The sequence below is a fragment of the Morus notabilis genome, unplaced genomic scaffold (assembly GCF_000414095.1).
Source record: "Morus notabilis unplaced genomic scaffold, ASM41409v2 Scaffold72, whole genome shotgun sequence".
NCBI lineage: Eukaryota > Viridiplantae > Streptophyta > Magnoliopsida > Rosales > Moraceae > Morus > Morus notabilis.
Genome location: NW_010367952.1, coordinates 182,058 through 206,359, shown reverse-complemented (window position 1 = coordinate 206,359; position 24,302 = coordinate 182,058). Strand labels below are relative to the sequence as shown.

The following is a 24,302-nucleotide window of genomic DNA, read 5'->3' as shown; positions in this document are numbered from 1 at the left end:
ATCCTTTCTAATATGTGTTAAAAGAAAGGTTAGGGTTTGAAACAAAAAATGTGGTTAGCTACTGGTCTTAGCATGCAAGATGCATATCATGCTATGCTAAGCGTTCATTCTTCGTACCATAAGAGTTACCTGGCTTTTTGGGAAGGATACATTTTGCAAACTTCCCTAATTATTGGATATAACCAAATTTTATGCCGATGATATATATATTTTTTAAATTTTATTTTAAGAAGAAACAACCTTTCATGATTAAAATTCAATTAGAAGCGCAAGGAACAAGAAGTGCTCAAAGAAAAACAGAAAGAAAAAACAAGAGAGAAGTGGGAATCACAGATCAAAATAAAGAGAGCAAAAACAAAACACAGAAAACTACTAAGTGCCTATAACATTTTTCTGTTAAGATAAAAATGGAAATCCCTTAATAGCTTTGTTTGTTGAAGTCCATAAAGAAGTAAAGAACCTTGCTTTCTGAAAAAGACCGCTTACGTCCATCTCGCTGTCCTCAAAAGGTCTAGAATTTCTTTCCATCCAATTCTCTTAAAGTATTGAAGGCACAATATTGTTCCACATAACTTTAAGAGAATTGTACGGTATCCAAAGTCAAATTGTTTTGCCAGCAACAAGGAATTGCAGTGTGCTGTGTGCTGGAAAAGACCATCAGAAACTTGCTTCATATCAATCTATTCCATAGGCTCCTTGCCACTGAACGGTGAGAAAAAAAGATGGTCTATAGATTCCCCTTCATTCTTACACATTACACACCAAGTAGGAGAAATGAACAAGTGAGGATTCTTCCTCTGCACACTGTCACCTGTATTAATCTCCTATGAAAAACTAGCCAAGGAAACACTTGTACTCTGTGGGGCACACAACATTTCCGTATAAAGTTGTACAGCTTAAAAGAAGAATTTCCCCTCCATTGAAGATGAAATGAAACAAATATTTACAAGAATAGACCAGTGATCCACTCGACACCAAAGGCTTCTATCAGGCTAGAAGGTTTCAAAGAAAAAGTCTCCAAAACTGAAAGAAATTAGGACAAATCCTTCACTTCTTTATTATTAAATTCCTTCTAAATCTGAAGTTGCTGTTGTGTCCAACAGAAGGTGAAGGATAAGTTTCTGCAATTTGGAATTGGAAATGTTGAACAATCTAGGGAAGAAGACAACAAAAGAGTCTTGCCCAGACCAAGTATCTTTCTTGAATAGAATTCTTGTACCCACACACACACCCACTTAATAAAACGAAGAAAGAAATCAATCTCTTTAGATACATATTTTGATGGTTTTCTTAAGGAGCCTCTAGTCATGGAGTTTGAGTCCCAAGTCCCAACCATTAGAATGTAACTCATACTCATTCCTAATGACCAGTGTCCGAAAAGAATGTTGCTCCATCCACAACCATTGACTTAATAATGCCAAGTTTCTCTTCTTAAGATTCCCGATCCCTGTTCATCCTCACTCTTTAGGTTTCACCACCCTATCCCAAGCAACAAGGTTGTCTACCCTTCCTCTTCTCGATTGTCCCACAAGAACTCCCTCGTTAATCTGTCTAAAATCCTAGCAACTGCCATAGTGAATCTAAAAGTTAGACATGAAACAGATTGGAATGCTAGCATGGACAGATTGAATAACATGTAGCAGTGTGTAGCTTAGATACTGGGTTTTGATGTCGTTGTTTGATTTAACATGTCAAGTAAGAGTGCTAGATCCTGATAACGTGGTGGCTGGTTTTTGGGAGGCCTGATGGGGAAGATTTGCTAGAGTTTCTGATCGATGTCATTTGTTTTGAGACTCTCTCTCTCTCTCTCTCTCTGTTTTTTTTTTTGTCATAGTTTATTGTAATTGCTTTTCTTTAGAGGATACGTTTTCCTCCTTTCCTTTTCCTTTGAAATTGATTCGTAGATTAAAAAAAAAAAATCATAAATCAATAAAAGGAGTTTTTTCTTATAAAAAAGAAGAGTGCTACACCCAATCCAATTTCTAGTATGAAACAATAGAAACAATAAGTGGTATGAGTGACATACGTTATCTTATGGATAAGTGTTTGCGCACGCGTGTCTTTGTATGTGGGGTTTTTCTACAATAGGCGGCGATTAGATTTTACTCCAATGGTTAATATGTATTGAATTGTTGTTACTTAAAAAAATCCAACTATTTAATATAAATATATCATTTAATGCTTTCACGGATGGGTTAATTGTTCGTTAGCTGCTATTTAGGTTGATTGTTTTTTTCTTAAATGTGTCCATTTCAATTTTTTTTTTCAAGACTTCTAAATTTCTTAGGTCATTTGGGGTAACGAAAACTATATTATATATGCTCTTATTTTTTTATTTTTTGTTTTTCAATTGCATGCGGTAGACCTTCGGCCTTTTTTTTTTTTTTTTTTTTTTTGGCTAAATTTTTTTTTTTTTTTTTTTTTTTCAATGCATGCGGTGAAACCTTGGCTTTTTTTTTTTTTTTTTTTTTTTGGATAAAGAAGGGACAGGAAGAAAGAAGCAGAGCAACCCCCAAAAAAAAAGAGTCCAAGCTTCCCCCACCCCATCTCCACCTCCCCAAAATCTGGGTGTAAAAGTCAGACACGACCAAGTACACCCTCAGCCTATAACATAATACTCAACCTTTTCTGGGTTTTTCGTTATACTTTTTTCTTCTTTTCAGGCCATGTCTTCTTTAAACATTAGATATGTATTTTTTTTAAATATATAAAGCTATACAAATATTTTAGAAAAATTATAAATTTCATGAAATTTAAAGTGTTTGTAACAGGTAATTTACCATGCCATTTACCTATTGTAGCAAGTTAGTTTCAACTTGGTCAATGCCAACTCAACATTATTAAACGCTATCTTCACATATTCTCATAAAAATGTTTATATCTATTTAGAAGTAAAACTATGTACCTGTGTGGTTGTGTGTCTAAATATTTGTATGTGTGTGACTGTACGTGTGTGTATATATCAGGCATGTTCCCTGTTAGTAACAAGAATATTTTTTACCTTGCATGTTTTCTCTTGCAAAATTTCATATTGAATTATTGATTATGATTAAGAATGTTTCATTACAAAGAATTATTTTGTATATAACTAGATATGTCAGTTCAACTTATGAATAGATATGTGAAATCTACTTATAATTAGAGTTGAACTTGAACATGTGTAGCATTTGCATCTCAAAGCATAGAGTTGCAAATGTGACCTTTTGAGCTGGAAGAAATAAAAGGGCAGTTTTTAATTGTGATGGCAAATGCAAATAAATATAACTAACCTACAATTTTCTTTTCAAATAAAAAATAATGTCATAAACTTTTTAAAGAAGGGTAAGAGCATTTGCAAGTTACCTGTTTCTTATCATAAAAAAGGAGCATTTTCCAATGCAATGCCAATTTTTAGCATTTAGGAAAATTTTCTCTTTAACAGAGTGCTAATTTTGCTGTTCAATTTGGCATATGCTTTACATGATGCCAAAATTGCACCAAGTATAGCATATATGATTGGCCAAAAAAAAAAGTAAAACTTATGCAAAATTTTGACGCTTGATTGATATTGGTTGATATGTTGATCTTTTTATTTAATCATTACTAGATTATCATTTTTATATTATTTAAAAAGTAGAAGTTTACTTTTACAAGTTTTAAAGCTTAATAATTATGACACAAAATAGATATAGCATTTCAAAAAGCATTATGCATTGGAGTACAAAGTAGAACAAAATATCAAATATGCCATTTTCACATTTTTAGTGTCAAATATAGCATTGGTATTGGCATTTGCATTGGAGATGGTCTAAACATAGAAGAAAATTATGAAATTTGACACATAAAATTAAGGTGGAACAAAAATGGTGTAAATATATATACTATATATAATGGTGGCTAAATAAAAAATTAGAGTTTTTATGTAATATACGTGATGCTAGGATAAATTTCAGATTCCATGTTATCCTTAAATGTGACGAGAAGTACTTTTGGTCACAAAAAAAAAAAAAAAAAAACATTTTTATCCAAAAAGAAAACGATGTTGTTGAGGACCAACAATAGAGGGAATTTACTGTTTTTCTTCAACTTTTGGAGGTTGAGCACATGCACAGAAGCAGTAAGCAAGCATGTGGTCAACCTCCAAAGGTTGAAGTTAAAGAGGCATTGCCTCTTTTATATAATCATATTGTATGTACATTTATATATATATATATATATATTGTATTCTCGTGATGCATGGAAAATTTAATTACTTATTTATTGTTACAAAATGATTAATATTTCAGGTGATTGAAATGTCGGGGGTTTGTGCTGCTTCTGACATTTGGAGTGTTGGTTGCACTGTGATTGAACTTCTTACTTGTTTGCCGCCTTACTATGATCTGCAGCCCATGCCTGCTTTATTTCGCATTGTTCAGGTGTGGGAACTGCTCCTTTTTACTGCTAATTTTTGTCAAATAACTATTCGAAAAGAAATTCTTCCAGTTACCTGGGATATGATGGAGTTGATCCCCTCTTTAACCGCTACAGAAAGCTGTTTTTGTACTGGAGAAAGGCACAATTGCTTGCAATGTTTTTGTAGATGTTTATTTATTACATTGAGGCTTTTGGTCTGTTCAAATGCCATTCTGCGTTCAGTACGGTAATGCTGATAGCTTTTTCTCTCCTTTTTCCTTTCTGTCTCCCTACTTTTCTTTACTCTATTTCAGGACGAGCATCCTCCAATACCTGATAGCCTATCTCCTGATATAACTGATTTTCTGAGGCAGTGCTTTAAGAAGGTGGGATTGAACTATACTTATATAGTTTGACTTTAAGCATGTTCTTATGCATAATCTTCTATTGTTTATGTTATTATTTCCATCTTCTCTTAGTCGCTTTCTCTCTCTGAAGTATATACAGATTGTTTATTAGTTAAAAAAGTTTGTCCGAGGTTCATGAGGAATCAGAAGAAATGTTATTTGGTTAAAGGATCTTTCTTCTCTTCCCTATATGACATTTATTTGCTTTTCACAGGATGCTAGGCAAAGGCCTGACGCCAAAACACTGCTTTCTCATCCTTGGATACAAAATTGTAGGCCTGCTCTGCAGTCTTCAATTAGGCATAGTGGAACACTAAGGTAAACAATGTGGTTTATTTATGGAATAGATCCCGGCACATTTTATCATCTTCTACCATGTAATCCATTCTCGTATGTTCAATTAGTAGTATGCTAGTTGGAAGGCTTGAGGACAAGAAGTATTGTGATAGGAATCTGATAATTTCTTCAACCAAACAGTCAAACACTCACACAAGCAGCCAACACCATTTTTATGCAACAGAAGAGCTTTTATTGAAATTTACTTCAACACCAGCTCATACAAACCAAAACCAGCTAGAGAAATTAAAGAAAACGAATTAGATAGACTGGAGTATTCGAGAACTCCTAACTCGATGGTATTCGAGAGACCACCAGCTCTCCTAATTCACTAGACCAAACAGACACAATTCCACACTCAACATAATGCATAACTCTAGCCCAGCCAAACACTAATAACCTCCCTTATTCTCCTCTCTGCCTACTCAACACACACACACAATAACCACTAATTATTCAAACTACTCTAAGACCCCAGCCCCCTGACTCTCTGCTCATTTTTGCCCCTCATAGCATTCACCCTCCTAAGGATTGGCATCTAACATATTGTATTGACTGTTTCCTTGGCAGTGGGAGCCATGTGTAACAGTGAACCATTACCCATTTAATTCACTGGGTTAAATTTTTTTTGTATATTTTTCTTACGTGTACTTTATTATTATTTCTACTTGCAAACATGTGGTTTTGCAATGTGCTTTTATTCAGTATACAAACTGACTTTTTTTTTGAACTGATGTTGAGTGTAGAATATGCACACTTTTATATTTGAGGAAAAAAGACGAAGAATGATTATGTGATAATTTTTTGTGGACATGTTTGGTTTATATGTCTGGGCCATGAACTTGCAACATCATTGCATCAATGAAATTGCTTTCTTTGCAACATAATGCTTATGTATCAAATTGTGTTTGCTCTCATATTTCTTGTTATACACATTTTTTTAACAAGAAAAAGGGAAAAATGTTGATGCTTGAATCCTCTCAAATACTTTACTTATACGAAAATCTTTGTACATGCTAACGTAGCTTGTATTTTCCCCCAAGAATGGAATTTAAGATGACTAACTATAATGTTCGACAATTCCTTTTGCTTTGGTGTTCTGGCCATTAGAGCGTCTGGCATGAATTACCTTGCGGTATTGGTGAATTCTTATCTTTGAAATTGGTGTTGGTTGGTGATTTACTACAAACAAACCAGTTATTTTGCAGAAATATACAAGAAGATGTCTCAACAGATGCAGAGATCTCAAATGGAGACCATCAAAGTTCTGGTGGAAGCCCTTCTGTGGAGAAAGTGGAAATAGCTGCTTCTGCAATGAAAGCTGTGCGAATCCTATCTCTTACAGTGAACTACAATATGTTATATATGCTTTTGCTTAGATGTTGGAATTAAAGTTCTTTAGATTTGTCTTCTGTGTGCGTGACCACATTTTATTATTAACAAGAGATCTTTGTGGTTCAGGACTCCAAGAAAGAGTTGTCATCAAGTGAGGTAGTAGACATGACCAAGTCTGGTCAGCATCCTGCTTCAGATTTAGGTCATGTTGATGAGAGAACAGAGAACCCGGAAGATGATCTGTCAGATCAAGTTCCCACTTTAGCCATCCATGAGAAATCATCCCCACAAAATGGCGCAGGAAGATTATCCTCTGATAAGGAAGGCACTTCCTCTGATCAAGCTGAGCTTCTTGAGCTCCCACAACCAAGCAATCATGATGAAGTTTTGGTTAATGGTGGAGTAGGATCCCCCGCATCAAGGGTGAAAAATGGAGGGAAAGGAATCTCTTCATCCATTACAAATAGACCATTTGGTTTTGGACAAAGAAATCAAGATACAAGTTTTCAAAAGGTAGATTTTCACTCTTTTTTTTTTTTTGCTGTTTTTTCCCGACATTTGATGGCATTTTTTTGTTTGGTGTTCAAGAATTACTCTAATCTTGCAGAGGCTTCTGTGTTACTTGAATTTTAGTTTTTGAATTCAGTTATTGTTTTTTGGGTGTCATATACTCATGTTATAATTTTATTTCTTTATTTCTTTTCAATTATTTGTTTATTATTGCGATAATCATTTTTAACGCTTCACCTGAAATAATTGGTGAACAATTTGACTCTTTGGTGGGGGTAAGTCTCACAACTTTAAAAATTTGAGGTGGGATGTGGGAGATAGTTGCCTAGTTTGGTTCTCATTGATTTAGGTTAGGGCTAACTGGTAAGTATTCCCTCTGTCTGCCTTTTTCTCAAGATTGTTTATTGCTTTTGTGGGACCAATACTCTGGTGCATTGAGATATTTGGTGCATCAGGGGGCATAAAATGAGCAAGCTTTTATCGCTTGAGTGTTGGTATACATTCATTGTAATAGTGTGGATTTTGTTGTTGAAAATTTTTAGATACTTTGCTTCCAAATTCTTGCTGTGGATTATATTATATTTTATATCTGAAGTGCTCTGCATCTGAATGTGGTTTTTACATGAAATGTAGTTAATAGTTATTGTTAGAATATGAAACTATTGTTGGCCCACTTCCTAATAGCTTAAAATTTTGAGAGAATTGATAAACTATCATGGCACCAAAGCTTCTTATCCGAAAAAAGGGTACCGGAGTAGGAGTTTCTGAGTTCAAACCCCTGCAATTGCAGTTTCCAAAACTCATATATTGGGTCTTTAATAAGTTTAGGGCTTATAATTGAATATTCATGTGTTGGGCCTTCTAATTAATATATCTGCACACACGATTGTTGTTGTCCAACCCAAACATCAGGGGGAGTTTTAGAATATAAAATTATTGTTGGACAACCTCCCATTAGCTTAAGCTGTTGAGAGAATTGGTAAACTAATAGTTAAAATGTTACTGGTATCTTGGATTTAGGATTATATTTTAATTTAATAAAGGATAAGGTGAAAGCCGATGTTCTTGAACTAGTTGTCTGCTTCTGCAAGGTTTTGAAACTTTTAGATAGTAGAATAGGGCTGTTGAAGCAGCTAAACCTGATGCAGGACCTAATGGGAGTTTCTTGTTTCTTAGGGGAAAAAAAAAAGGATGTGTAAGGTGATCTCAGGTTTTGGACGATTTGGACGGAAAGGAATATAAGGACGTTTGAAGTTAAGGAAATGGGCGTGACAGACTTGTTCGAGAATGCAAAGTTTTTAGCATCTTTGTGGCCTTGAGGGACAAAGCGTTTAAATATTTTCTTTTGTCCCTGATTCTTCCTCAATGGAGAGATGTGATCGGTCACTAGATTGCATGTTTCAGATTTTTGCTATTGCATGCGTGTTTTTTTCTTGTCCTCTTTCAAGTGGATATCTTATCCTCTTCTCCTTGTATATATTCATTTTTCAATATAAGGAAGTTTTAGCATATAAAAAAAAAAATTCAATAATCAAAACCTGAAAATGAGCAAGCTGGTCTGTTCATGTAGAGGCAGTTCAATTATGAAATCCAGCAATAACATTTTGTTATTTTGCTGTTGTTGTTACCCCTCGGATCTAATCTTACTCCCTGTTTTTTGTTTTGTTTTTAATCACAACTCTCACACGTTTGGGTGTGGTTTATTTTTCTTGTACGTGTAAAAAATTGACATCTATTTATCATGATTTTCTTTTTCCATTTAATGTCAGTGATGTCTCGGTATAGTTATCACCCAGGTCTGCATTGGTGTCAAAATGCACAACATTCAATTTTATGGCACCTATTATCCTTTACTTCTCAAGAATATATATCTCCACATAATGATTCTCATTGGATCTATATAATTACTTTTGAAGGTGGTCAAGATGTCAGTCACCATGGGTGGAAATGAGCTAAGCAGATTTAGTGACACTCCAGGAGATGCTTCTTTGGATGATTTGTTTCATCCCTTGGATAGAAATCCAGAGGATCGGACGACCGAGGCTTCAACATCTGCATCGACATCACATCTAAACCAAGGGAATTCACCTGTCAATGATTCGGGGAAAAATGACCTGGCTACAAAATTGAGAGCTACAATTGCTCAAAAGCAAATGGAAAATGAAATGGGGCAAGAAAATGGGGGCGGCGGGAACTTATTAAGCTTTATGATGGGTTATCTTAAAGATGACGTAATTGATATTGATGGCTTGGTATGATAAGTCTTGATTCAATATCGTGCATCTTCACTGTCTTCAACCTCTTACTTGATATGACTGCTTTTCTACACAAGGAAAAAAAAAAAAAAACTCTTGATAGATTCTTTTTTACAGGTTTTTGATGAGAGGTTGCCTGGAGAAAATATATTCCCCCTGCAGGTAGTCGGCAGTCCTTTTTCTTTTCTAAAACTAGCTACATGCCATTTAATGAATTGGTATTAATAATATTTTTACTCACAGCTATTAGATATTGACATTATTACTTGATAACATTTTTAATTTTCTACATATAGCATGTCAAAGGTGAAAAAAAGGATTGGGCTTCTTTGGTATAGTCTTTACTTTGTCTTCTTGTTGGTGGTGGACTTCTTGTCCTCACTTACCTCTAATTTTGCATGTCTTGCATTTTCATTTATTTTATTGAATCTCTGTTTCTTATCAAGAAAGAAAAAGGAAAAAAACAAATGAAAAGCAAGTTAAAGACTTATCCAGTGGTAAATCCCAACGCTGTGATTAAATTGAAACGTTATTTGTAACAATCAACTTCTGCCATGACTTTCAGAAAACCTTATTGCCTTACCAAGGAAAGTTCAAATCCTACTTGACCATCTCTTTGTCAATAAGACTGTCTGTTAAGAGGGAAAGAAAATAGGAAGGAAAGAAAGGTATTTAAGAGATTAAAATTGCAGTGCTCGGAAGGATTTAAGAACCCTCACCCGATCTATTTCTTCCTCCTTTCCAACCAAAACCATGGGTCCTGAAATCCTTGCACTAATCCCCTCAGCCTCTCCCTCCTTCCACTTTCCCCTATTATGGTCCTTCAAACTTTAAGACATTAATCTCATGAAGGCGGCTTCACTATCTATATCGATCCAATACAAGTTTGGAGAAATTGGCTCTTTCTTTTTGATATATTTTTTTTAATAAATAGTCTTGTTGTCATGCATCTCCTCCAATTTCATTACTGCTGGAGGTGGAAGTTTTGGAATCCAACAAAAGTGATTTGTCAAGAAGGCATAAAAAACCTCCAACAAACTTGGTATTTCTTACACTTAATGTTTTTCTAGGCCCCTCTCCTCTTCCTCAAATACTTTCATTTCTGGCTCTAAACTTATTTGAAGTTCTATGAGTTAGTCATCAATCTTCTCAAAGCTCAATATTTGCTTTCTTGTTCTTTCTTTAGATGTCACAGAAGTCTTCTTCTTTTGGAAAATGTAAATGTGTCTTTTTTTTTTTGGTGTATCTCTTTTATCGTCAAAGATGGATTACCTGTAATTTCTTTTTGTTTCTCGATGGGTTTGTTTCGAAGGCTGTTGAGTTTAGCAGGTTAGTTGGGTCTTTGAGACCAGAGGAATCAGAAGAAGTTATTGTGTCTGCTTGTCAGAAGCTTATTGGCATCTTCCATCAACGCCCTGAGCAGAAAATTGTTTTCGTTACCCAGCATGGTTTGCTGCCTTTAATGGAACTGCTTGAAGTCCCGAAAACTCGTGTATGCCTTCTTTTACTGCATCTGACAAATATTTGATAGTTCTTCTTGTTACTCATTGAACTTTTCAATCAGCGTTGAAACAGCTAAATTTGGGAAGTTGTACTTTGGTTTTACAGGTTATTTGTTCTGTGCTTCAAATTATAAATCAGATTATCAGAGATAATACGGACTTCCAGGAAAATGCTTGCCTTGTTGGTCTGGTGGGTATTAGTTCGACCTTTTTTTTTTTTTTTTTTGGTAGTGTCTACGGATAATTCCATTTTTTTGGGCATTTAAACAGCTGTGCAATTGTTTGGAAAAGCTTTTTTTTTTTCTTTTTTTTTTTGATAAGTTGTTTGGCAACTGTTGCTCAAGTTTCTAGCAAGTATACCTTGTTTAAACTAGCGGATACATCTGTCTGAATCCTTCTCCTCTCTTCTGATTATTCGTCAAAAGAAGCCTTCCAGGCCCAAGAAAATATGCAACATAAGAAGTTTTCACTGAATGTTGATTCTTCTTCATTGTCACTTCTATTTTTACAGAATTTTAGTCCATTTCGTCTTCAATGTGCATGAACTAGCTTGGACTGTTTTAGAAGAGAGAGGAATGAAATCTTTTCCATATTACATTGTAATGTCTCTTGTTGGTGAACGTTATAACGTTGACCTTTTTTATTATTATTTCTTTTTATAAGAAAACATCCTTTTATCGGTGCAAATCAATTACGAAGGAAGGAGATTCTGAAATCCTCAGAAAGCAAAACACAAAAAGGATGACAACGTGAAAAATAGAAACATCTTGTCATATGTTGACTTTTTTTTCCCTTTGAAAAAGAAAATTGTTTGTCGACTGTTGTGCGAGTATATTTCCTCTTATTCTCATTAGCTTGTGATAGTTCTAGTTCTATATTCATTTAAATGTTTTGGCTTTTGAGTTAATTGAGTGGCATTTTTTTTTAAAGAAAAATCTTTGATATTCTTCTCTTTTCCTTCTCCGGAGATGTGTCATAGAATTTCTTATATACTATACATGAGAAAACTGTTTGCAATGGCATATAGACTTACTATTATTTCAAGTTTCATGGCAGATCCCTGCGGTAATGAGCTTTGCTGTTCCTGATCGTCCTAGGGAAATTCGAATGGAGGCAGCTTGCTTTCTGCAGCAGCTTTGTCAGTCAAGGTAGAGTTGTCTCCTCATGCTTACCAAAGTCATTCGTTTCTATCATATAAAGTAGATTTTCCATAAATCAATTATTGTTCTTTCTTGCAGTGCCTTGACATTGCAAATGTTTATAGCTTGTCGTGGAATACCTGTTTTGGTAGGATTTCTAGAGGCTGATTATGCAAAGTACAGGTTTGTCCTGTTTCTTTTTCCTTTTCACACATTATTCTTTTTCTCAGACAGTATGATCAGGTCATTGGTAAATTGAATGTTGCACAAAGATGAGAGAACTTTGAAACGTAAAGTTACACCTCAATGTTACTTTATTTATGATGTGCTGATTTGTGGGCCACACGTTTAATATTTCTCAAATGAAATAAGATGGGCAGCTGTCTCTCTCTATGTGTGTGCACTCCACTTACAAGTTTTTAAAATTTTGGACTTATGTTCTCAAGTTTTGTTTTGGATTGTATGATTATGTGGTTAGTTATACGTGTGTGTATATATATTAATTGGTTAGTAAATGAAAATCTTATGGACTGAACAAATACAGAGAGGACAGAACTAGAGATTTATGGTTTCTAAACGCCCAACCACTGTAGGAATCTAAATCGTTTAACTGTTTAATAAATTAAAAATAATATAATATCATAAAAAAAGATGGGTAAATCGTGGAATTTCAAAATCCTTTAAGGTTGATTGTAGACCTAACTATCCTCAAGGTAAATATTTGAATTGACTAGATGAGCATAAAAGGTTATTTTGTAGACTTTTCATCATGAATGGTTTTCTTCAATCGGTTTAAACACGAGTTTAGAATCAATTCAAAGTTATTTACTATCTCGTTAGGTCATGTGGGGGGTATGTCAACTTAGAGGAGGTCAAGAAGAATCGTAGGTTTTTCTCACATGTACTATTGATGCTGCTTTTTGGTTGAGTGACACTTTGGATATCATTGGTAAATCTGAGGCAGGACAGGGATTTAAGCTCGAGTTCACTAATTCCACTATGATCATATTGGTGGAGATTAGCAAACGTCGGAGGGGAGTTCTTAAGGATTATGAAGGTGCAAAATGGCATGGTCAGAAACTTATTCCTTCCTGGAGATGGTTCCAAGTCTGGACAGGGGGACGATGAGGGTTATAAGCTTGATGCTATTCTGGGAAGGGATTCTAGAGCCTCGTCTTCAATAAGGATAGGGAATGGTAGATGGACTAGGAAAGAGGAGACTTTCAAGGAAGCTGCCATGAATAGAGGAAAGGTAGTTAATGCAGAAGGTCACCAAAGACAGAGTCTTGCTCGAAGAAATCATGATACGGATTTTTGTAACACAACATCTGCAAAGGAAAAGAAGGAGAGTGAGGTTGTTAAGTCATGGAGATTGGCGGTGGTTGTGAACATGAAAAGTGTGGATTGGGCGTGGGAGGCTATCAAAAATGAATTAGAGAGGAAACTGTCAAGGTCAACTGAGTTGGTGCCATTAGCAGTAGACAGGGCAGTTACTTGGTGTAGGAATGAAGCGGAGAGAACTTCATTACTATCAGAAAAGACTCAATTTTATAGAAAGTCTCTTGTTGCAAACATGGAGCCATGGTCGTTGTATTCCGATTGGAATTACGCTCAAATCGAGGCAAGGAATAGCTGGATTGGAACCGGTAAATCTATGGTACTACCATGTTTTCAAAATCATAGGTGATAGCTGCGGTGAAGGAGAGAGGATACGCTAGATCAATCTTTTCTGCTATTTGCCAAGATTAAGGTGAGGGGTTTCAAGGATGGTTTAATGTCGCCAATTATGGAAGTTCCGTGTTAAGGAGAGAGGATTCATGTCGGATTATTCAATCTGGAAAATAATCAGCCTTATAGTACATTGTCCAACGGTAGCACTAGGGGTCTTATTTGGACAAGTATTGAGATGGCTGGAGATGCAATCGCTGGGAAGGCAGACTGTATTAACAAAGATTCCGGGATTATACTTTTGAAACGCGGCAATACTGGCTATACTGGCAATACTTTCGGTGAGGAGGCTGCTGTCGACGGGGACAAGAGTGAGATTCCGATCCTTATGTATTCCTTCATGTCTTGGGTGACACGTGGAAAGCGTTTAAGGTGGAACGCGTCATACGCTCAGGGTAATTCGTCTCACAAGGAATGGAGGTTAGGCTCGATAGTCGAAGAGACGTCCCTCGATTTAGATCATATTCGGTTGCCGCCTAAAGAGGGGTTTTTCCGTTTCCTTATCCAATAAATTCGGAGTTCTAGAAGATTCTAATCAGGTCATGCGGGTTGAATCCGTTCCATGCATACCTGGGCTGTTATTAGGTGGGCCCAACTCAGCAGTTCATAAGGCTGATGCTCTAGAATTGGGCTTTGGCAAGGCCCCCTCAAAACCGGTTAATTTTAGCAAAAAGCAATTGGGCCTTAGGTGGAGGCCCAAAAAGTAGGGTGATTTTATTAGGGCCGAAATAAAGAAGTGGGAAGACGATTTTCTGAGGAGGAAGCCTAGCAATCCGGTTCTACATTTTCCAGCGATGGGGAGTTAGAAAAGCACCGAATAAAACCTTATTCCCTTTTTTTTATCTACGATCTAGGTATTTCAAGAAAGGTCTAAACACTCAGAAGTTGGAGAAGGAGACCGATTTCATCCCAGATCTGCCTGGCGTCGATTTAGAGGAAGATTTTGTTGCAGATTCGGGGGGGGACTCTGACGTTATTTGGCACGGAGGTAATTTGGATGAGGATGCAGACTGTTCTCGTTCAGTTTCTTCTTTTTTGTCTTCAGAAGTTGATACGAGGGAGCAAGGAAATTTTGTCGGGCTGGAGGAGGTGAGGCTTCTCACCGCACCTGATGTGGACCAACGGGTAAGTCACACTCATGTGGAGGTTTCTGAGGATCGAGTGTTAGATCTCTCTCCATGAGCCTCGCTGGTTCCACCAAAAATGGAGAATATTTCGGATGATACGAGGGCAGTGACGGTTCTGGAAAGTAAGGAAGTAGAGTTTTCTGTTTCAGCAAAGATAAGGACATGCTCCAAGAATGAAAATCGGGAACTATCTTTGGCAAACAGGAGTAGCACGGTGAAAGTTGGGGGAAAGGAAGTTGAATGGAGTAAAATTAGGGAGGTTTTTCAGACTATGCAGCTCCAAATATCAACACCAAAGAAGGGACAACAAGAATCAGTCGAAGGCATGACCAAATTTAGCTGGAGGAGGGGCCGAGGGAGGGAATTGAAAAATTTGGAGTTTAACGTCTAGTATGATAGGATTATTAATGGGTTTGTTGATGGTCATAGATGAAGTTGATGTCATGGATTATTAGAGGAGGGAACTCTTCTTTGAAGAGAAGAGGAGTTAGGGAGGTGGTTTGCAAGGAAAAACCCAGATGTTCTGATTGTTCAAGAGGTAAAGGGGCGAGAGGTAGATAGAAGGTTTGTAGGAAGCATTTGGCAGTCTAGATTTAAAGAATGGGTTTTATTACTGGCAGTGGGTCAATCGGAGGGAATTTTAGTAGTGTGGGACGTTAGGCGGATTAAAGTGGTGGAGAGTTTGTTGGTAGATTTCTCGGTGACAATAAAGGTGGAAGGAGATTTTTAGTGGTTATCGGGAGTATACGGTCCAAATTGTTACAACAAAAGAAGTCAGTTTTGGGATGAATTGGCTGGTCTTTGGAGTTTGTGTGGGCAAAGATGGTGTGGTTGTGGCGATTTCAATGTTACTAGGTTTCTTTCGAAGAAGTGTGGTAGCGACCGAATCACTAGAAGCATGAGAATCATTGACAAATTTATCAGAGACTTAAATTTGTCCGACCCACCCCTACATAATGCAAAGTTCACATGGTCAAATTGCAGCAAAAATCCCATCTGTTGCAGATTGGATCATTTCCTACTTTTGGAGGGTTGGAAGGAGTTGTTCCCATTTGGGCGGCAAGTAGCTTCTATTAGAGCAGTTTCGGATCACTGCCCTATTACTTTGCAGACAAATCCTCCTAAATGGGGGCCTTCTCCGTTTAGGTTTTGATAATACCTTGCTAGAGAAAAAAGATTTTATCAGAAAATTGAAGGTGTGGTGGGAGGAAGATGAGGTCAGCGGTTGGGATGGATACAAATTAATGAGGAAGTTGAAAATGCTCAAAGAAAAAGTGAAGAAATGGAGTGTGGAGGAAGCTGAGGCTTCTAGGGTGGAGAAGGGAAGGATTCTAATGAGAATTCAGGAGATCGATCGAAAGGAAGGGGGCCCAGATTGGTTGGCGGGTTTTGTTGAGGAGAGACGAGAGCTTAAACATCGTTATTTTCACATTGTTGAGTGGGGGGACAGAGCGCTTAAATTGAGATGCAAGGCCACTTGGGCTAAGGAGGGAGATGTGAACACCAAGCTTTTTCATCAACTTTTAAATTCGAGGAAATCAAGAAATACAGTTTATAAGCTGGAAAATGCGGAAAGGGTTATTGTGGAAGATGAGGAGGAGATTATTAAGACAATTGTGGGATTCTATGAGTCTCTTTACAAATCCTCGGGAGGTGAGTTTAGTGGAGTTGAAGGTTTAAATTGGAGCCCTATTTTGGCTGCGAGTGTAGTGCTTTTGGAAAAACCATTTGAAGAAAGTGAAATCAAACACGATGTTTTCAATTGTGATGGAAACAAGGCACCTGGGCCAGATGGTTTTACTCTCTTTTTTCAAAGAATGCTGGGAGGTTGTTAAAAGTGATGTTCTTAAGGTCCTAGATGAATTTTGGAGGTCAGGTATCATCAATAATATAACCAATAAAACGTACGTTTGCCTTATTCCGAAAAAGGCCAATCCGAGCATATTAAAGGATTTCAGTCCCATTAGCTTGGTTTCAAGCTTATATAAGATCATTTCGAAGGTCTTGTTTAATAGACTAAAGATCGTTCTTGAGACAATTTCAGAGGTCTAAGGAGCCTTCGTTGCAGGCAGGTAGATTTTGGATCTCGTTTTGGTGGTTAATGAGGTAGTGGAAGATTACAGATCGTCGGGAAAAGAGGGGGTCGTGGTAAAGATTGATTTTGAGAAAGCCTATGACCATGTAGAGTGGAAGTTTTTGGACTTTGTGCTAGAGAAGAAAGGGTTCGGAGTTAAATGGAGAAGTTGGATTTCGGGCTGCCTTAATTCAGTGTCATACTCTATAATGATAAACGGTAGGCCTAGGGGTAAGTTTAGAGCTTCCAGAGGGCTTAGGCAAGGAGAACCTTTATCCCCTTATTTGTTCACTATTGCAGTGGATGTTTTAAGCAGATTAATTGACGGGTGTGGAAGTTTCCCTAATAAAGCCATTATGTGTCAGGAGAACAAACTCAAAATCAGTCAACTACAGTTTGCCGATGATACTTTGTTCTTTAGCTCTCCAGAGGAAGAAAGTTTTTCAAATTTATCAACTATTTTGGATATTTTTTTCTGATATCCGGGCTGAAAGTTAATTTGGAAAAAAGCACTACTCTGGGAATTAATACTGAGGAAGTCAGGCTGTCCACTTTGGCAGGAATCGTTGGGTGTTCTATAGGTACTTGGCCTATTAAATATTTGGGCCTTCCCGTTAGAGGAAATCCTCTACAGACAGTCAGCGTTTTGGGAACCGGTACTGATTAGAGTGGTAAAGAGGTTGGATAGTTGGAAGAAAGCTTTCCTTTTGAGGGGTGGTCGGCTAACTCTCATTCAGTCGGTTTTAGCATCTCTGCCATTATACTATATGTCGGTTTTTAGAATTCTGATAGGAACTTGATAGTTGGTTAGTGAAGTTAGTAGTTTGTTAGAAAGGATGTTATTAGTTAGTTACTGTGGACTTTAGTTGGGGAGGGAATTAGTTAGAGAAGGCAGGGGATATTAAAAGGGGGGTTCGGGAACTGAGGGAGAGGAGGAAAAATACTGGAGTCTTGTTGAGGAAGTCTTGGCTTAGGCTGAGCAAGGGGAGGTTTGGTAGTACCTCGAATCACTGCATTGTAATTCATTCTTTCATTCAATAAAGATTCATCTTTCTCTTCTCAATTCTTCTCATTTCTTGAGAATTGTCTTAGATCTTATCAAGTGGTATCAGAGCACTTTCTTGGGCGAAATTTGGAGAAGATGGAGGGAACATTAGGACGTTGTTAGCAATTAGAGAAGCCAATGTTTTCTGGAGAAGATCCGGATGCGTGGATAGCAAGAGTAGAAGAATATTTCTTAAAAAATCGATTTTAGAGCAAGAAAAAGTGATGTTCATTGAGGAGTTCTTGGAAGGTAAAGCTTTTCAGTGGTTCCTGTGGGAGGATAGAAGACAACCATTTGTTTGTTGGAGTGCATTAAAGATAAATTTGCTTCAACGTTTCAGACCAACACAAAGACAAAGATTGCTTTCGGAAACGAATATGGAGGAACAGAGGCGATTCTTGGCAGCGTCAGAAATAGCGAGATCGTCGACGGTGGAGGTTAGGGAACCAACGTCGGCGTTTGAGTGGGGAATCGCGACGGAGCAACGTCAGAAATCACCGACGGAGGAGACGCAACCTGTTTTAAGTGTCAATTTCGTAAATTCTTTCGGAGTCACGGCGAAATCGGGCGTCTATGGGACTGGGTTTCACGATTCCGGTCCGATTGGTTCCTATCTTCATGTGGTTAGGGTTGGGGTTAGCAACTCCGGCGGGATAGGTTCCGATTTCGGCGATTTGGGGACTGCATCTCGCAATTTAAGGTCTGGGTCTTTGAATTCAAGAGTCGTTAGGGCTGATTTTGGAGCAATTTTGACTAGGTCTTCGTCTTCCAGTGTGATTGGGACTGGGTCAGGGATTTTCAAGCTGCATTCCAGCAAGGGTTGGGCTGGGTTCTGAAATTCCGGCCGGATTTGGATTGGATGCCGAGATTCTGGCGCAATTGGGGCTAATTTCCGCGCATTTGAGGATGGGCCTCGCAACACCAATGGGTTTGGGGCCGGAATAGGGAATTTAGGCATGAATTCTGGTGAAATTAGGGCTGTGTCTTGGGCTGCCTGTGCGGACAGGGCAACTTCGGCAAGGTTGGGGCTGGACTTCCTAATTCCAGCAAGATTGAGGCTGATTTTGGTGCAATTGGAATTTACCCTCGAAAATTCAGCGAGTTTAGGGCAGGGTATGCAGAAATTGGTGTGCTTGGAGTTCAAATTAGGAAGTTTGCAAATGGCAGACTTGAAATTGGTGGGTTTGCAACTCCAAAACCCAACCTTTCTCTTGTTCACTGCTTTAGGACCCATTGTTGTTGAGTTCATGGTTCCAAGCCTCTCTGTTGTAGCCTTCGTCACCGCTGAGCTTGACTCTCCTAGAGTCAATGCTCCATTCGACGTTCCAAGATTCAAGCTCATCGATATGGGAAGGAAGAGGAGTCATTCGGCTGCAATTTCTTGACTTACACCTTGAGGACAAGGTGTTTGTTTGGGGCGGGAGTACTGATAGGAACTTGATAGTTGGTTAGTGAAGTTAGTAGTTTGTTAGAAAGGATGTTATTAGTTAGTTACTGTGTACTTTAGTTGGGGTGGGACTTAGTTAGAGAAGGCAGGGGATATTAAAAGGGGGTTCGGGAACTGAGGGAGAGGAGGAAAAATACTGGAGTCTTGTTGAGGAAGTCTTGGCTTAGGCTGAGCAAGGGGGGGGTTGGGAGTACCTCGAATCACTGCATTGTAATTTAGTCTTTCATTCAATAAAGATTCATCTTTCTCTTCTCAATTCTTCTCATTTCTTGAGAATTGTCTTAGATCTTATCAAATTCCTACAGTCGTTGCGGGGGAGATCGAGAAGTTAATGCGAGACTTTCTTTGGGAGGGATATTCAAAGGATACTGCTACACATTTAGTGGCATGGGATCAGGTTTGTAGGCCTAAGGAACTCGGGGGTCGGGCATTGGTAACGTTAGAAAGAGAAATGAAGCGTTGCTAGCTAAGTGGTTATGGCGATTTCCATTAGAACAATATTCTCTTTGGCATAGAGTAATTGCAGGAAAGTATGGATTGGATCAAAATACTTGGGACTCAGGGGCTGCCTTGCGAGTTACTTTTTGTTGTCCATGGAAATCAGTTCTATCAAGTGCAGAGGGCTATTTTAGGAATGTCAGATGGAAGGTTGGTTTTGGGGATAGAATCAGATTTTGGGAGGACATTTGGTGCGATGACAGGCCATTGAGTTCCAAGTTTCCTGCGCTTTACTGGATTTTGTCCAGTCCTAATCAGCCTATTGCAAGCTTTATTTCGGTTTCTGATCTCCAAGGTGGTGGCATTGTTTCGTGGGATTTTCAATTTTCTCGGAATCTGACGGATAGGGAGTTAAGGAGGTTTCCGAGCTCACTGGGATTGTGGAAAGGGTTAGAATTAATGGTGTGGTCCAAGATAGAAGGGGTTGGTTACTTGAATCCAGTGGTCTATTTCCTGTTAAATCATTCTTTTTTTTGTTTGACCTCTGAGGATTCAGGTCCAAGCTTTGCCTATTACACCCAGATTTGGAAAATCCGTGTCCCAGTCAAGGTCAAAGTTTTTAGGTGGCTTCTTGCTCTTAACAAATTAAACACATGATTTGTTGCAGCGTAGAAGTCCTTATCTCAACATTTCTCTGGGCTGGCGTGTTTTATGTATGGATAGTGGCGAGAAAGCAGATCATCTATTTCTTCACTACCCTTATTCTTTCCACATTTGGGCTTTTTGTGGGTGCTCCCAGGAGTTGTGCTGAGCTTCTCGAATTCTCTCCACCTTCGGGCCTGGGTAATCTTGTGGAGGGTCGGGTCGTTAACTGTTTGTTGGGGTATTTGGCTAGAAAGAAATAGTATAGTTTTTTAGGACCGTAAGGAGGCGGCCTCTGTTTTATGGGATAAAATTAAGTATTGGGTCTCCTTGTGGGTATATGGGGATAAGGTGTTCGGTCGGCCATTATTTTCAGATTTGGTTGGGGATTGGTCTCCATTTCTGTAGTTTTGTTTGATTTTTGTTTCAGCACTTAGCTTTTTATTTGTACTTTTGAACCTGGTCTGCCAGAGGAAAACTCTCCTTCAGCTTTCTAGTGTTCGTTTTTCAGCTTAAGAATATCCTCGTTTCTTTTCAAAAAGAAAAAAAGGGATATCTTTTTTTTTCCTTTTATAAAGTGTGGGGTGTATAGTTAGAGAAATCTTAAAATTTTTAAAGGTTGATAGGAAGAGTGCGTTGTCATTTTGAGATAGGATAAAAGTCTAGAGACCTTGGTTAATCAAGAGAATGACTTCAGGAATTTGATGTTCTCTGATCTTCTTCAGGATTGGGCTTTTGTTTTGCGTCCATTTTGAGTTGATTCAAGGAGGCAATCTCTTGCTCCTTTTCATTTGTACATAATTTTCTAAATATCAATATAAGATTTTTTTTTTCCTTTTGTTTTTTACTTTTTTTTAGACCTTTTAAAAGGGGAATCATGTGTCATGTGGCAATATCAATTTTCTGCGGTCATGTTCATGTGGTCTGTCTCATTCAATTTAACAAAAGAATCCACATAAGCAGCGTATCTGCATGTCTTAAGAATATTCAATTATGATTTCTATGGATTTTGCTTGTTTAATATAAATTTTGCGGGTGAAAGCTTAAAGGGATGTAATTTGAGGATATAAAAAGAAATGTTTTTTGTGAACAATTCTTGTTTTGATTTGCATTGAATATAACATTAAACCAATAGAAATGGACCCAAAGCTTCCACCAATGTGGTTGGTTCTTTGGTATGCTTCGCTTGAGTATTGTTGCCAGAGGATCCATACTTGCATACCTCACACTTAGAACACTCGTTCCCCTTGTGCATGCTTATTTGCATTGTGTGTACTGTTTATGAATTATCTACATGAATTTTCTTTTCCTCCCAGTTAGTCTTTTGCTTATATTTTCAATGCAAAATTGCTCATTAGCATTTTCACATCCAGGGAAATGGTTCATCTAGCTATTGACGGCATGTGGCAGGTCTTTAAGCTTCAGCGGTCAACCCCTAGAAATGACTTCTGTCGAATTGCTGCGAAAAATGGAATACTGTTGAGGCTAATAAATACTCTTTATAGCTTGAATGAGGCAACTCGTCTGGCTTCTATATCTGTTGGGGGTGGATTTCCGCTTGATGGATCAGTTCAACGACCACGGTCTGGTCCTTTAGATTCCAACCATCCCATTTTTGCTCAGACCGAGGCACCATTTTCTCCAACTGACCAAATTGCTCTTTCCAAAGTTAGGCATGGAATGATTGATCATCACGTTTCAGCTGGAGCATCTGAACCTTCACGTGCTTCAATTTCGCAGTCCCAAAGGGCAGATGGCACTCAATCAGATTTACGATATCTTCACATGGACATTGATAGACCTCAATCCAGCAATGCAGCAGCTGATATTTCAGTTCCTTCAAAATTGTCTGAGCAAACATCTTTAGAAAAGGCAGCAAACGTTGGAACCAAGGAATCTTCAGTGACTGCTTCTAAAGAGCGAGAAAATTTAGACAGATGGAAAAGCGATCCTTCTCGAGCAGATGTTGACCTTAGACAGCAACGAGCTACTAATTCATCTAATACAGCATCTACAGAGCGGCCTCCAAAGTTGATAGAAGGTGCACTAAATGGGTTTCCTACAACAGTAGCTACTCAGCAAGAGCAAGTTCGACCTCTTCTTAGCTTATTGGAGAAGGAGCCTCCTTCAAGACATTTCTCTGGTCAGCTTGATTATGTACGCCACCTCTCGGGTCTGGAGAGGCATGAAAGTATATTACCTCTCTTGCATGCATCACATGAAAAGAAGACAAACGGGGAACTAGATTTTCTAATGGCAGAATTTGCAGGTATTGGCTTCTTTCTGCTACTATTGTTTAATAATTATATTCCTAGAGCAATCTGCACCAACTACAACCAAGCTGTGCACGTGCAAACATGAATGTGCACACACAGACGCATAGGAAAAAAGTATCTAACTTTTCTGAGCGCACATGTCTTTTGGAATTGCATTCAACTTCTACTAAACGGATTTTGGCAACTCTTATTTGAGCACATCACACATCTGGTTTGGCAATTGGTAACGTCTGCCATGATCAGACGATGAAATGTTGGATTGAGAACGTTTGGAGTTTGGAGTTGGGGATAGACATTTTGGCAATGTCCTGTCCTAACCTTATTGTTTGTCATTTGGTTTGAGATTAATGAACATATCTTTTCAAGGGGAATTGTTTTTGTTGGTAGGTTCAATTATGGGCTTCCCTTTGGGCTGCTTCATCCAAGGGCTTTAATTATTATCTGCTTTTCTACAACTTAGGCATTTGCAGAACGTAAAAGTGTAATTTTGTTCAGTTTGTTTTTGTTTCAGTTACTTTGTTTCTCTACTTCCAACGTCTTCTTTCTTTCCTTTGTACTTCTTTTGCTTCTTGATAAAGTTATTGCTTTTTATGGGGGGAAGAATGAATTCAGTTTCGTCTAGACTTCTCTAATATATTTGTAATACATTATTGGTTTAATAGATGTCTCTCAACGTGGAAGAGAAAATGGAAATCTTGATTCTGCTACTAGAATTTCACATAAAGCAGCAAATAAAAAGATAGGAATGATGTCATCTAATGAGGGACCTGCAACCACAACAACATCTGGAATTGCATCTCAGACTGCATCCGGTGTACTATCTGGTTCTGGTGTTCTAAATGCGAGGCCAGGGAGTGCAACATCATCTGGATTGCTTTCCCACATGGTATCAACATTAAATGCTGACGTTGCCAGGGATTATCTGGAAAAGGTTGCAGATCTTCTTCTTGAGTTTGCCCAAGCAGATACAACGGTAAAGTCATATATGTGCAGTCAAAGCTTGCTCAGTCGTCTCTTTCAGATGTTCAATAGAGTTGAGCCCCCGATTCTTTTAAAGGTACATCCCGAACACTGAACTTTTTCTCAACATTTGAGCATGTCTGAGTCTGATATTTACCGTCTTTGTACTGATGCTACTTTGTCATTTCTTAGATATTAAAGTGTATCAACCATTTGTCAACGGATCCAAACTGCTTAGAGAATCTTCAGCGTGCGGATGCAATCAAGTATTTGATTCCGAATCTTGAACTTAAAGAAGGATCTCTTGTATCTCAGATACATCATGAGGTGCTCATACTTCTCCACTTTTCTAATAGTTTATGGCTAATCTATAAGATGTATTCAGAGAGTTCGATATTGAAAAAAGATGACAAGTATTGATCTTGGCTATTCTTTGGACCTTTATATCATGATACTAGTGATTTTCTTTTGTTTAATTCTTTTGTTATGTATTTTGTTTTAGTAATTTGCCTCCAGTTGTTTTTAAGCAATGAATTTCGTACAAGATGATATAATTGCATCTCATGGCATAACAGCTAGCTTCTCGCTCCTCCTCGTTATTGCTTGGTTCATGGTAGTGATAAATAACCAACAGAGAGCAAAAAGCAACATAAAGTTGCCTGCATATGGTTTCTTATCAACTTTAGAATACTGACACAGACTTAAAA

General features: G+C 37.9%; 1 protein-coding gene across 1 annotated transcript in view; it reads left to right on the top strand.

The window, feature by feature from the left end:
* LOC21398086 (MAP3K epsilon protein kinase 1) overlaps window positions 1-24,302 on the top strand; it is a 31,630-nt gene that overhangs the window by 4,561 nt on the left and 2,767 nt on the right. The window contains exons 8-21 of the mRNA XM_024175988.1: window positions 4,266-4,397; window positions 4,689-4,760; window positions 4,996-5,099; window positions 6,326-6,440; window positions 6,579-6,965; window positions 8,879-9,214; window positions 9,335-9,379; window positions 10,530-10,709; window positions 10,826-10,909; window positions 11,776-11,867; window positions 11,958-12,041; window positions 21,733-22,628; window positions 23,298-23,692; window positions 23,788-23,922. Of these exons, the coding sequence (XP_024031756.1) occupies window positions 4,266-4,397; window positions 4,689-4,760; window positions 4,996-5,099; window positions 6,326-6,440; window positions 6,579-6,965; window positions 8,879-9,214; window positions 9,335-9,379; window positions 10,530-10,709; window positions 10,826-10,909; window positions 11,776-11,867; window positions 11,958-12,041; window positions 21,733-22,628; window positions 23,298-23,692; window positions 23,788-23,922 (3,057 nt within the window). The remainder of the gene's footprint in view (window positions 1-4,265; window positions 4,398-4,688; window positions 4,761-4,995; window positions 5,100-6,325; window positions 6,441-6,578; window positions 6,966-8,878; window positions 9,215-9,334; window positions 9,380-10,529; window positions 10,710-10,825; window positions 10,910-11,775; window positions 11,868-11,957; window positions 12,042-21,732; window positions 22,629-23,297; window positions 23,693-23,787; window positions 23,923-24,302) is intronic.